The sequence below is a fragment of the Myotis daubentonii genome, chromosome 6 (genome assembly GCF_963259705.1).
Source record: "Myotis daubentonii chromosome 6, mMyoDau2.1, whole genome shotgun sequence".
NCBI classification, from domain to species: Eukaryota; Metazoa; Chordata; class Mammalia; order Chiroptera; family Vespertilionidae; genus Myotis; species Myotis daubentonii.
Window position 1 is genome coordinate 74,114,237 of NC_081845.1, and position 14,779 is coordinate 74,129,015.

Sequence of the window (14,779 nt, forward strand, 5' to 3'; positions counted from 1 at the left end):
CCAGATGTCGTACATTATGACCTTTATTTGGCTAAACAGAGGCTCTGGCTAATAGAGAAAACAATCAGTTGAAAGAAAATAAGCTTTACCCATGGAAAGGCAAAGTACAGAGAAATTTAAACAGCTCTTTTCCTTAAATAGTATGCAGTGGTTCTCAACCTTCCTAATGCCGCGACCCTTTAATACAGTTCCTCATGTTGCGGTGACCCCCAATTTCATTGTTACAGATTGAACATAATTAAAGCATAGTGATTAATCACAAAAACAATTTGTAATTATATACGTGTTTTCCGATGGCCTTAGGCGACCCCTGTGAAAGGGTTGTTCGACCCCCAAAGGGGTCGCAGCCCACAGGTTGAGAACCGCTGGTATAGAGAGTGCAGTTTTTAAGTTATTAAGTATTGAAATGTATGCAAACTGGCCTAACTGTAAAGGTCTATAAAAGATAGATTTCTAAAGTTAGAGTAATTATAAATAAAGTACTTAAACTACTTCTAATCAAAAACTGAATTATGCCGAGACCGGTTTGGCTCGGTGGATAGAGCGTCGGCCTGCGGACTGAAGGGTCCCAGGTTCGATTCCGGTCAAGGGCATGTACCTGGGTTGCGGGCACATCCCCAGTGGGAGATGTGCAGGAGGCGGCTGATCGATGTTTCTCTCTCATCGATGTTTCTAACTCTCTATCTCTCTCCCTTCCTCTCTGTAAAAAAATCAATAAAATATATTTAAAAAAAAAAAACTGAATTATAATAGTTGGATACTTTGGAATAGATTGAGTCCCTTAATGATACTGAGAAGTAGAATCTCACTTTTTTAAAGTTAAAGGATACACTGTCATCTCTGTTTTCCTCAGCTATACACTCTTCAAAGATCCTGACATTCTCTAAAGCCCATTTGGGAAAGATAAATATAGCCCAACACTAAAGCAGCTGTTCTAGCAATAGATCCCAACTTTCAGTTTTACAGTGTTGCAAGGACCAAGCAAAAAAGATGAAACAATCACATGAAAAGAGCAAAACTAAAGACCTAAACTCCAGGTTCAAGCTTATCAGCCACTGATGTACCAGGTGTGACCTAAAGGTATTTAAAAACACAGTTAACTGCCTCATTTGTTCCCACTTGGCCTGCTCAGGTAAATATACAAACAGATGCTCATGCATTCAATTTACAATGAATTAAAATATTCTGACAATCTGGAGGCCAGAGATTAGGCCTAAAGGGGCATATTACTGGCCCCTAACCATTCTGGACAGGACTTGAAAGTGTTAGATTCATATGAGATAAGTGATTTTTAGAAGAGATCATAGATGTGATAAAGCCCTCACTCAAAAAAACTCAATAAAACTTGCACGTTAAATAAGGGCATCACACATCCTTTCCTGCATAATTTCATGCATGTAGTTTCAGTCCATTTTCCTATCAAAATCATCCAGGAATCTTCTCAAAACTACAGGTGCTCTAATTATCTCTGGGGTGAGGCCCAGGCATGTATTTAAAAGCTCCCAGTTGATTCTGATGCAGCTAAGGTGAAACCAAAGAGCTAATCATTAACAACTACTGAGAAATGAATGCTTATCAAAAAAGATTTTTTAAATATATATATATATATATTGATTTCAGAGAGGGAAAGGGAGAGATAGAACCATCAATAATGAGAGAGAATCACTGATCAGCTGCCTCCTGCACACCCCTCACTGGGGATCAAGCCCGCTACACAGGTATATGCCCTGACTGGGAATAGAGCCATGATTCATAGATTGATGCTCAACCACTGAGCCATGCCAGCCGGGCTCAAAAAATATTTTTAAAATAACCATAGCCTTAAAAGAACACTCCAAAAAGCAAAACCATTTACCTTAATTTCTGAGTCACTTTTGCTAAAATAGGTCTGGAATATCAAGTAAGTCTTTTATAGAGCTGAATGAAGTCCATTTAGAACCCAAGTTCTAGGCTTATTTTCTGTGTTCATGTGCAAACATTTATATAGCCTCCTTTGGTAAAATATTCAACCAATATTTATTAAGCATCTCTATGCTGAGCATTCTTTTTAGGCACTCACACAAAATAGGATTAATAAGCACTGGTCTCCATTGCCACAGAGCACAGGGTAAAAACTATATGAGAAATGAATAAAGCATTATGGGATCAAAGAATGCTAAGCAACCAAACTTATCCTATCTAATAAAAGAGTAATATGCAAATGAACCATCACTCCATCACAAAGATGGTGGCGGCCATGGAGCTAGAGTGAGCAGGAGGCTTGGTTGCCCCTGGCGATGGAGGAAGCCAAGCTTCCCGCCTGCCCTGGCCAGCCCTCCGCTCTGCTCAAGGCTACAAAGTTTCAATTATAGAAGATAAATAAATCCCAGATACCTGCTTCCAGCCCATAGGGATGGCCAGCCTGAAAATGGCCCTCAGCCCCTCACCCAGGCTGGCCACACCCCCAGCAGGACCCCCACCCTGATCTGGGACACCCTTCACGGCAAACCAGCCAGCCATCATCCATGCACCAGGCCGCTATCCTATATAATAAAAGGGTAATATGCAAATTGACCCTAACAGCAGAAAGACTGGGAACGACTGGTCACTATAACACACACTGACCACCAGGGGACAGAGGCTCAATGCAGGAGATGCCCCCTGGTGGTCAGTGTGCTCGCACAGGGGGAGCTCTGCTCAGCCACAAGCCAGGCTGACGGCTGCCAGCACAGCAGTGATGGCAGAAGCCTCTCCCCCATCCTCAGCAGCGCTAAGGATGTCCAACTGCAGCTTAGGCCTGCTCTCCACTGGCAAGTGGACATCCCCTGAGGGCTCCCGGGCTGCCAGAGGGATGTCTGGCTGCCAGCTTAGGCCCGATCCCCTGGGGAGCAGGCCTAAGCCAGCAGGTAGACATCACCCAAGGGGTCCCAGACTGCGAGAGGGCACAGGCTGGGGCGAGAGACCCCCCCGCCGAGTGCACAAATTTTTGTGCACCAGGCCTCTAGTGTAGAATAAATACTAGTAAACCTAGCAGCCTCTAGTGGTGAGTATTACCTGTGGGGCTATTTCCACAGGCAAGTAAGAAGAAAAAAAGAGGAAAAGGCATTTAAAAGGAGGATGGGGTGAAGTTGGAATTTGCCAAGCACAAACAGATTAGGTGGCAATAAGGAAATACAGTTTCAGGGAGTGGCCAAGTGTCAAAATATCTACAAATTACTCTATTTTATAAGTGGTAGTTTGACTATTTTTAAAAAGCCCTCTAAAAACTAACTTTAGAACAAGATATCCAGGTTCAAAGTTGAGCACTGCATGCATTTCTAAATAGATATTTAGATATTTCTAATGACTTTTTGCAATTAAACCTCCTGCTGAATTAAATCCACAGCTACGGTTTATGTGGGTATCTCAAGCCTTTAAGGCAGTGGTTCTCAACCTTCCTAATGCCGCGACCCTTTAATACAGTTCATGTTGTGGTGACCCCCAACCATAAAATTCATTGCTACTTCATAACTGTAATTTTGCTACTGTTATGAATCGTAATGTAAATATCTGATATGCAGGATGTATTTTCATTGTTACAAATTGAACATAATTAAAGCATAGTGATTAATCACAAAAACAATATGTAATTATATATTGTGAAATATTTATTTCTAATTACAAAAAAAATGAAATTTTGTCCTGAAGCATGGTGTAGCATGGGTAACAGTCTTAATATAACAACAGTAAACTACATTGCTACATTTTGCGACAGTATGTGTAAAAAGGCAACGTCAGTGCGAAGGTTGAGATTGCTTCTTTCTCACCAGATCAGAAATTCTCGGGGCAGTCTTTGCAAGAGCACAACGAAGATCATCTTCCACAACAAGTCTACTTCTGTATTTAGACTTGATAACCAACAAGCTGGAAAACTCTGTTTCACAAAGACATGTTGTTGGAAACGGAAGAAGGCGCAACACAGTCTCAGACAGAACAGGCTATGACTGCAAACACTTGATCCAGAATTTTGTAACTGGCATTGTAGAGAAATCAGTTCTCGCTGCATCGTTGTTAATAAGTTCAATGAACTCCTCTTGTGCTGTCTCAGGAACATCTTCAACTTTGTGAATGGGCTTCTGGCAAGTGCAAATGGCGTGTCAGGTAGATTTGGAAAGTACGATGAAATTTCGTCTGCAAGCATGTACAAGTGTTCTTTCACAGAAATTATCATCGTAATCCTTTTGTCTGGTTCAATGTCATGTTCCTCAAAGAAAGCAGATAAGGTAGGCAACATGTAAATTTTATTTTCATCCTTTTTTTTTTTTTTTTTGCCAAAGCTGAAGTTTCATTTGGAATGATCGGATCTTTTCAGACAAATCGAGGCATGTTGCATTTGGTCCTTGCAGTGATAAATTTAACTCATTCAAGATGGCAAAGATGGCAACCAAGTAAGCTATTTCCTGCAGTTCACTTTTATCGCTGAAAAGTGCTTCGAACTGCGGTCTTGCTTTCTGATTAAAAAAAGTTTTGAGTTCATCACAAAGCTCAAAAACACGTTTTAAAATTTTTCCTCTAGACAACCATCTTACTTCAGTGTGAAATAGCAGAGCATTGTTCAGCATATCCAACTCGTTGCACAGTTGCGAAAACAATCGACTGTTTAAAGTGCTCGCCTTTACAAAATTGACACAACTTATGACACTTTTCATTACTTCTTGTAACTCTTGTGGCAGGTCTTCATTTCTAATATTTGCTGATGAATCATACAGTGAGTTCCGATGACTTTTGGTGACTAATTCGGTACCAAACGTTGAAATCCAGATCGACATCCTAGCATAGTTGGAGCACCGTCTGTGCAGACACCACAAACCTTTTCCCAAGAGATCTTATGCTCTTTCAGAAATGAATCAACTGTGTCAAATACATCACATGCAGTAGTTGTCGTTTCAAGAGGTTTGCAAAAAAGAAACTCATCTTTAAAGTCGCCATCATTATTATACCTCACATAAACCAGTAACTGTGAACAGTTTGCAATGACTGTAGACTCATCAAGCTAGATACTAAATATTGGAAGTGGAGCAGATTTAATTTCCTGGATTACCTGATCAAGAATATCAGCAGACATGTCATCTATTCTTCTGCAGACAGTGTCATTAGAGAAGGAAATTGCACTCAATTTTGAAACAAATTCGTCTCCGATCATAACTTGAACAATGTCTTTGGCCGCTGGCAACAGTAAATCCTCAGCAATGGTGTGAGGTTTCATAGCTCTGGCGATTCTGAGTGCCACCAAATATGAAGCTTCAACGACTGCTACGTTTTGTTTGTGGTACTTGCCACCAGTGTCAAGTCTGGCTTTCTTGAGTCCATCAGCTTTGCTTCTAAAATAGTTTGTATCCTTGCCAGCAAAGCTCGGATGCTTGCTATCAAAATGGCGTTTTAGCTTGTTTGGCTCCATAGATTCGACTGATAGAACTTCACAACAAATAACACATTGCGGTTTCTTAATTCCTGCTGTAATTATTGAGGTAAAACCATACTGTAAAAAATCCTCACTATATTTTCTTTTCTTAACGTTCTTCTCTACACGATCCATTGTCATGGGATGATTTGCTAACGAAAATAATATATAACAATACCTTTAATAATACAAAAGATGATACACGGCATAGATCAGTCAATACAGTTCATTAAAGTTTCCTATGATTTACCATTCTCTGTGTTGTTGTTTTTTACATACCTGTTACTATCACAAGGGGGCAGTATTCACATCAACCACAGCTGAATATAAAAAGACCAATCAGCATCCAGATTAAGTTCCCATGGTACCGATACTTTTTTTTGCAGTGGTTGATATTACAGCACATGATTTTATATTTACCCAGTAATTATAATTCATGAAGTGTCATTTTACCTCCAATACTTCTGCTTTCAACACAGTAGCTGCTTTTAACAGAGTAGCTGCTTTCAACACAGCAGCTGCTTTCTACACAGTAGCTGCTCTCTACACATGTGTGACTGGTCCGCATAAGTACATTATGGCACCAACCCTGTCACATACACCTGTATTTGTAGAGGGTGTATGTGATGGGGTTTGGCGCGATGATGTCATCACGCCCGATACTCATATGTGGGCATATCTGCATGTGGGCGGACCCGCCTGGAGATGGATAGAGGAGCGGTGTCTCGGTTCCTAAGACCATCGAAAATATTGAGAACCACTGCTTTAAGGGCTTAGCGGGTCTTCTACAAGACAGACTAGAAAAGTTGCCATGGTGGAACAGTTCTACTAGCTTTTAAAAATTCCACCAAATTATTTAGTAAGGGAAAATGCTTTACAGTGAGATTTCCAGGAATGTCAGGTCTGCAAAGAGTTAGTGAAGAAGAGGCTACCCAATGCTTTAGATGAGCCTCCCATGTAGACACTTACAGAATATCTACATAGGCTGCACTGACAAATATGTAAACACTCATCCTTTAAATCTCAGCTTAAATTCCATTTCCTCAGAGAAGCTTTTCCTGACCTCAAGTGACCTGTTACACAGCCTCCCATAGACACATATACTATTTCATGTAATAACTATGAAATTATAAATTATTAAATGAGCAATATCTAAATACTGCAGTTCTCAACCTGTGGGTCGCGACCCCTTTGGGGGTCGAACAACCCTTTCACAGGGGTCGCCTAAGACCATCGGAAAACACATATATGCTTACATATTGTTTTTGTGATTAATCACTATGCTTTAATTATGTTCAATTTGTAACCATGAAAATACATCCTGCATATCAAATATTTACATTACAATTCATGACAGTAGCAAAATTACAGTTATGAAGTAGCAATGAAAATAATTTTATGGTTGGGGGTCACCACAACATGAACTGTATTAAAGGGTCGCAGCGTTAGGCAGGTTAGAACCACTGTCTAATGAGCTCAAGGATGACCTATACTACTAACACTCAAAATATACTTTTGCCAAAGTAGGAAAGTAATTGGTAAAGTAGGCCATTATTAAGATTCACTAAAATTAATTGTCAATACTTTACATATTCATTAGCAACCAAATAAATGAACATAATGTCTTAAAACTATAGAGAAGCTAGGTAACCTTCATGTTCCACTCATCTCTAAAGAGTACCTGGCATTTTTAGCCACTGGTCCACACACAGTCTTGCTGCTTCTGTATCAGAATGTCCTCGAATAAATTCCAATTCTTGCAACCCATGAGCATGCTGAAAATCAACTTTTTCCTAAAGATATTAAGAAAAAAATCAATCAACTATGATTACTAATCTGGTTTCCTTGAGAAAAGATTTTGACATATAAGTCACCAGTAAGTACTGATTACCCTTTATCCTTGGAACTCCACATCTAGGTCCCAAAACAAAGGTTCATGCTCTAACATGTTGATCTAATGTTATCTACATCTGCACAAAGTTCACTACAACCTATATTTCCAACAATAGGGCACTCGTTAAGTAAATTATGGTAAGTACATTTCATTAAAGTCAATAGAAACACTAACCACTTTTTTAATGAAGTAGAAACATACTTTTGGTATCAAGCAAGCCACCAAGTAGTATAAAACAAATAAGACCAAATATAAACAAAGATTAATACCAAGATATGTGTAACTTTATCTGCAGAGGGGAACAAGGCTGAAAATAAATATATTAAATTCAATGGCTAAATCTCGGAATGGAGATATGATTAGTTGCATTTTTAAACTTATGTACTTTTTTTAATGATTTTTTATTTTATTTTTTTAATTGATTAAGTTATTACATATGTGTCCTTTATCCCCACATTACCCCCTATCCCCCCCACTCATGCCCTCACGCCCCTGTTGTCTGTGTCCATGGGTTAAAAACTTTTGTACTTTTCCCCCCAATTTTTCTTTTACAGGGTGGGGCAAAGTAGGTTTATAGTTATTCATATGGAAAATACAATAATAAATAAATAATAATACAAACATAAACTGTTTCTCATACTCACAACTGTAAAGCTACTTTTGCCCCACCCTGTACAGTATGAAATGAAGAGAAGTCTATTAAATAGTGTTTCAGTGAATAACATTACTTTGAGCAGACACTTAATTAGTACTTAATATATGCCAGTATAAAGCATTTATTGACACCTAGATCAAGGATTGGCAAACTTTTTCCATAAAGGGCCAGATAGCAAATATCTTACTTAGGCTTTGTAACCCAAACAGTCTCTATTGTAACTACTCAACTCTGCTACTGTAGCATGAAATAGCATGAAAGCAGCCATAGATAATATGTAAACAAATGGGCATGGCTATGTTCCAATAAAAATTTATTTACAAAACAGACAGCAGAGCAGGCCAGTGCAAACCACTAAATTATATACTTCAGACTGTTAAGAGTCTCTAAATCTTTCTAGTTAGATTACCTATAAATCTACTTGTATATTCTCTAATCATGCTGTATCTAACCATTAACACTTATTAACCACCTACCATGTGAGGAACTTCTCACAATAACTCTGTGATAGGTACTATTGTTCCCATTTTATTTTTTTAATATATATTGTTATTGATTTTAGAGAAAAGGGGAGAGGAGGAGGGAGATGAGAAACATCAATGATGAAAGAGAATCATCGATTGGCTGCCTTCTGCACACCCCCCAATGGGGACCGAACCAGCAACCTGGGCATGTGCCCTTGACCAGAATTGAACCTGGGACTCTTCAGTCCACAGGCCAACGTTCTATCCACTGAACAAACCGGCTAGGGTTATTGTTCCCATTTTATAATGGGAAACTGAAGTAAACCAAGGTCAAATAAATTGCTGAAGGATAAATAACAATTCCAGGATTTAAATTCTTGTAATATGATAGGATCCATGCACTTAAACAGTATTGTGTCTCAAAAAGCTTATATTCTTAACAAGAAATGACAAATTCATGAACATTACATTTTCAAGACATAGGTCAGAATAATGAATGGCCTGTTAGCAATAACAGGATCTTCTGTCAGGAAGAGTAAGTAGAAGGACAGGGAGATTCAAAATTTTCATCTGAAAAAAATCTTACAATATTGTTCAAATACAGCCATAGAAGACATATTCTCAAAGATGTTAATATGCATTGTTATATTAAAAAATCCTCTGTATCAACTTAAGTATAGAAACACTAGAGGCCCCGTGTACGAAATTGGTACTGGGGGGGGGGCGTCCCTCAGCCTGGCCTGCACCCTCTCCAATCTGGGACCCCTCGGGGAGTGTCCAACTGCCAGTTTACAGGGATAGGGCCTAAAACTGCAGTCAGACATCCCTCTCACAATCCAGGACTGCTGGCTCCTAATGGCTCGCCTGCCTGCCTGATTGCCCCTAACTGCTTCTGCCTGCCAGCCCGATTGCCCCCAACTGCCCTCCCCTGCCGACCTGATCTCACCCCCAACTACCCTCCCCCACAGGCCTGATCTCACCCCCAACTGCCCTCCCCAGCCAGCCCAAAGGCCCCCAACTGCCCTTCCCTACTAGCACAATGGCCCCCACTGCCCTCCCCTGCAGGCCTGATCTCACCCCCAACTGCATGCCCCTGGTGGCCCGATGGCCCCCAACTGCCCTCCCCTGCAGGCCTGGTTGCCCCCAACTGCCCTCCCCTGCTGGCCTGGTCGCCCCTAACTGCCCTCCCCTGCTGGCCTGGTCGCCCCTAACTGCCCTCCCCTGCAGGCCTGGTTGCCCCCAACTGCCCTCCCCTGCAGGTCTGGCCACCCCAGCTGCCCTCCCCTGCAGGCCTGGTCACACCCAACTGTCCTCCCCTGCAGGCCTGGTTGCCCCCAACTGCCCTTCCCTGCAGGCCTGGTCCCCCCAAACTGCCCTCCCCTGCTGGCCTGTTCACCCCCCAACTGCCCTCCCCTTCCGGCCATCTTGTGGCGACCATCTTGTGACGTCACGCAAGGACGTCGTGTGATGCCACCTCGGCTTTTATTATATAGGATTGGTTTTAATATCAAGTTTAAAAGGTTCCTTTCCTGCAGGACTTCCAAAGCGTTAAGGTACTATAACATGCCTGTGATTTTTCATCCATAGAGTATGCAGTATCCCAACTTAGTAAATCACTTATTACTTTTTTCAAAGTATATCCTACAGGATCAGTGTTCTGAATAACATGCTATGGGAAACAAAGATAGTCTATCCAAAGAAAGCAATATGGCAAACTTCCAGGAGGCTATAAAGATTTTTTTCTTATTTACAAAATTAAACATGATGTATTGACATTCCTAACAAAAATCTATCACAGTAAAAACCTTTAAATTAAATTACCATATTGATGTTAAATATTACTGCATGCCAGCAAGTAGTCTACTTATTGTAAACAATGCCAATAATTTTTTTGAAGTTTTTAAAAAATGTTCTTTGCCATTTCTCACAATAGAATTTTAACTCTGTGGCCTAAGTCAATGCTAAAAAAATGTTTGCTGGCTGAAATCATCTCCAAATGTGCCACCCTTTTTTCTATATCACAAAGCTACTTCCATAAACTTTAGGGTTACATTACTTCTTGCACGTCATCGTAACTCCTGAAATATCAATAAGCTAAGCTGGTGGCTGGTTATCTAGTCAGCACAGCACATTATCTCTGAATGTTATTTATCCAACAAAGACTTGAATTTTCTTTTTCTTTCATTTAACATCATGAAGATGGACAATCCACTTTAATAGTGAGACAACATTCACAAATATATTTTTTTACTCAGAGTTATTTATCAACTACTAGAATTTTTCAATAATTAATTTTTAAAAAATTTTTAATTGATTTCAGAGAGGACGGGAGAGGGAAATTGAGATGGAAACATCAATGATGAGAAAGGATCATCGATAGGCTGCCTCCTGCACGCCCCACACTGGGACTGAGTCTGCAACCCAGGCATGTGTCCTGACTGGAATTGAACCAGTGACCTCCTGGTTCCTGGGTTGATGCTCAACCACAGAGCCACACCTGGCTGGGCAAGAATTATTTTTATTTCAGTTTCATTATCTTCCTTTCTGGGTAGTTTGTTTTTGTTGTCTGTCATCTAGTTTTTAAAAAAAAAACACACACAAAAAAAAACTTATCCATGTTTTAAAAAAAACAACTTATCCAAATAGGAACAACCAAAAAAAATCATGTATGGATAACAATCAATGAGCTAAAACATCTGTGTCGATCAGCTTCTCTTAGAAAACATAAATTTATTCTTTACAGTTGGTTAAACAAAAATTTCAAAAAACTTTCTTCAATGCTAAGGTAAAGTCTTTAATATAACAAATGAACATTTACATAGATGGAGGTTGAAACTTCCCTTGAGAAAACCCTTGGTTGTCATAGTGACTATAAGATTCTGAACTCGTCATGAAAGTTTTATTATCTACTAGAGGCCACATGCACAAATTCGTGCAGGAGTGGCATCTGGTCGGCCTGCCCCAATCGGGGCCAATAGGACCAGGCAGGCCAGAAGAAGGGGCCCTAGATGGTTGGCAGGCTGGCCCCACCCCCTGGTCAAACTCTGGTTGAAATCCCAGTAGAGGAGACAATTTGCATATTACCCTTTTATTATATAGGATGTGTCCATTAACATTGCCTGGGAAAAGAAGCTAGGCTAGCATTACTCAGGAAATCTGCAGAATGGGAGGAGAGCTCGCAAACCATATCTCTCTCAAAGAGATTTTCCCCATGACCCATAAGCAACACATTTAACATAGTTTTGGGAAAGAATCTTCCTTAAAGTTAAATCATGTTTCTACCAGAAAAGAAATAATTCTATTTTTTAAATATCACTATCCACTAAGTATTATAAATATACAATTAGAAGACTATGCTCTAATTCAATTGGTATTACATGATAAAGTTAAAGTCCCCAAATAAACCTAGTTCTAAATTTAAAGATTAATTATTCTATATCAAATTAGGGTACACTAAAACACAAGCTATAGAAATATATACATTCCTTTATAATAACCAATGAATAAGTAATGCAAGAAAAAAAACAGATGTTAAGATTATAAAATCATAGAACTTATCCCAACCTGGAAGATCATCTCCAACTCTTTCCCTTTACAGATTGAAGCTCAAAGTCTATAATAGGTAAGTGACCTGCTAAAATCCAAACAGCTATTGGAGGAGCCCTGATTTTAATTTCCATTTTAAAATCCTACTATGAAGCTTATATTTTTACCCAACTCATCAACATTCTACTCCTAACAGACATCTATCAATATTGAGGGAGTTTATAAGTAATTTCATTTGGATCTTTCTTAAGCAAGTCAAGGAAAATATATCCCACGAGACTCTAAATTAGGCTTCACTTTCCACACAGCAGCTCTTCTACAACGCTGATTCAAATTTCTTTTAGTAATCGATTTAATCTGAAAGGACAGGCTGAAATCTGAGAAAGTGGACTGGCTGTATTTAGTAGAAAATAACCTTTCAACAGTTTATACATACAAACCTGATAAGCAATTTTCACTCTTGTGATAAAGTAACCAGAAACACTTTAATTGCTCATTTGCTTTGAGTAATCAAATGATTTTTAATTCCCAAAAATAAAATCCACTAAAGTAATCCTTTTTTTCCTATATACATATATGATCAGAATCTATCAAACTAAAAACAGAGATGTAAAAAGCTATTATGAATTACTACTAAGTTGATGTCTAGAATCCACACTGAACATGGATTCAATTATTCATTTATTACAAATTTCTCTTTACAAATTTATTATAAACAATTCTATAATTTGGTAAAACACCAATTAAAATAGCCACATACCCTGAATGCTCTATTCTTCTCTTCTTTCTGCTGTTTCTCCACTTCAACATGGCGGGCTAGACGAGCCAGAGTTAAGGCAACTTTATCCTTCTGGTGGTCAATATGGTCTTTATGTTTAACATTACCCTATAATTAAAAAACAATTTTCATTCCTTTTAACCAATTTAGCTTTGGGATAACATATATCCATTTACAAAAGAGTTGTTGCACTAAAGAACTACTTACCTTTACCACTATCAAATTTCTAAGAAACTGTCTTGTATATCTTATACTTCATGTGTTATTTTGTAGGTCAGCCAATCATCCACGAGCACCTTTGTTTTCAAAGTTAGATAAACTAGCTGGTAGGACATTTATCATCTTTATTTACTTTATCATCATCTGGATATTGAAAAGTTGGGCATTGCTTTGTGCTGAGTCTATAAGGTAATGCCATCAAGCCATTAGTTTACAGTCAAAAGGTACAAACATCCTTGGCTCTAGTTTTTCAGCAATGCCAGGACAGTATTTATTTAAGAGAAACTATTGATTTGAAAAAGTAGATCTAACTTCCAGTTCCCAGTCCAACATGTAAGGAGCTTAGAAGTTGCCATTCCATCCTAACAATGATCAAAAAGCTGAACAAACTGATAGGTCAACATCTCTTAAATTCATCAAAGTGAGGTGACAGTACTGAGAGATGAGAGAGGGGAGGAGGCAAATTCAAAGAATCACAACTTAGTAGAGAGGAAACCCAAGAGTAGAAACTACAGCAGGAACCGCTACTAAGTAGGAAAACCTGAACTATAATTGATGAATTGCTTGAAGCTCAGTGTGGATAAGACAGAGAGTTAAAAACTCCAGGGGGATCCCGTCATGGGAGACCCTCACACTTTTGTGAATTTACCTCCAGGAGTTTTACCAGGTTCTCACAGTGAAGACTGGACCAAAATCCCCTAATGCTGTCAATAGCTGGGAGGAATATGCCAGATATTTCTCTTCTTAACAAGGTCTGTGCTCAAGAGAAACTTTTATCAGAGTCTAATAACCTGTTAAGAGTTTTATCAGAGCTTAACAAACCTGGTGGAAGGGAAATACCCAATCCAGGCCCCTCTAACTAGCTTGCCCCACTGAGGGGATGGACTCAGAAGCACTGCTGAAGTTCAGTCCCAGGACACAGGCTCACCAAGACGAAGTCCTAATCACAGGATTAAAGAATGGCACCACTTCTCCCATACCTTACCACTACATTACTAAAGGCCTAGTTACCAGTTTCTTTTACTTAGTACATTATGTCCACCATTCAAGAAAAAATTACAAGGCAAAAAACAGTCTGAAGAGTCAGAGCAAGCACAGAATGGCAGACATGACAGGGATGCTGGAATAATCAAATCAGGAATTTAAAACAACTTTAATTAATATGCTAAGGGCTCTAATGGAAAAATGGCAACATGCAAGAACAGATGTGTAATGTAAGTGATATGAAAATCCTAAGAAAAAACCAAAGAGAAATCTGGAGAGATTTTAAAAAATACTCTAATCAAAATGAAGAATGCTTTGATAGACTTGCTACTGCACACTTTGCACTTAAGGCTATGTCAAAAGAAACTTGCAAAACTGAAAAACAAAGAAAAAAAAGACTAAAAAATGCAACAGAATATCTAAAAACTACTCCAAAAGATATAATACATGCATAATGGGAATAATGGAAGAAGAAAGAGATAGAATATATATGAAACAATAATAACTTTGAATTTTCCCAAGTCAATGTCAGACACCAAACCACAAATTAAGGAAGAAATAAATCCCTCTTTGTTCACAGATGATATGATCTTCCTAAGAAAAACGTGCAAATAAAATAAGCAAAGTTAGGGGTGAAGTATCCTGTATAATTAGGTGTTTACAGCAGCTTTATGAATAATTGCCAAAACTTGAACACAACCAAGATATCCTTTAGTAGGTGAATGAATAAATTGTGGTACATCCAGGTGATGAAATATTATTCTTTCTGAAAAGAAACAAGCTATCAAGGCATGAAAAGACATGAAGGAAATGGAAATAC

General features: G+C 38.9%; 1 protein-coding gene across 7 annotated transcripts in view; it reads right to left on the reverse strand.

Annotated features, from left to right (window-relative positions):
• Window positions 1-14,779, reverse strand: part of ZNF451 (zinc finger protein 451) — an 81,867-nt gene that overhangs the window by 39,783 nt on the left and 27,305 nt on the right. For 4 of the 7 annotated variants that reach the window (XR_009453479.1, XM_059701305.1, XM_059701304.1 and 1 more), the window contains 2 exons: window positions 12,739-12,864; window positions 7,101-7,212 (listed from right to left, as the gene is read on the reverse strand). The exons of 1 other annotated variant lie outside the window; for it this stretch is intronic. Coding sequence is in view for 4 of the 6 variants with exons in the window: in XM_059701305.1 (XP_059557288.1) it covers window positions 7,101-7,212; window positions 12,739-12,864 (238 nt within the window). In the remaining 2 variants the exon portion in view is untranslated. Of the gene's footprint in view, window positions 1-7,100; window positions 7,213-12,738; window positions 12,865-12,963; window positions 13,158-14,779 lie in introns of all 7 variants that reach the window. 2 more of the 7 variants (XM_059701306.1, XM_059701307.1) reach the window with 2 other exon arrangements.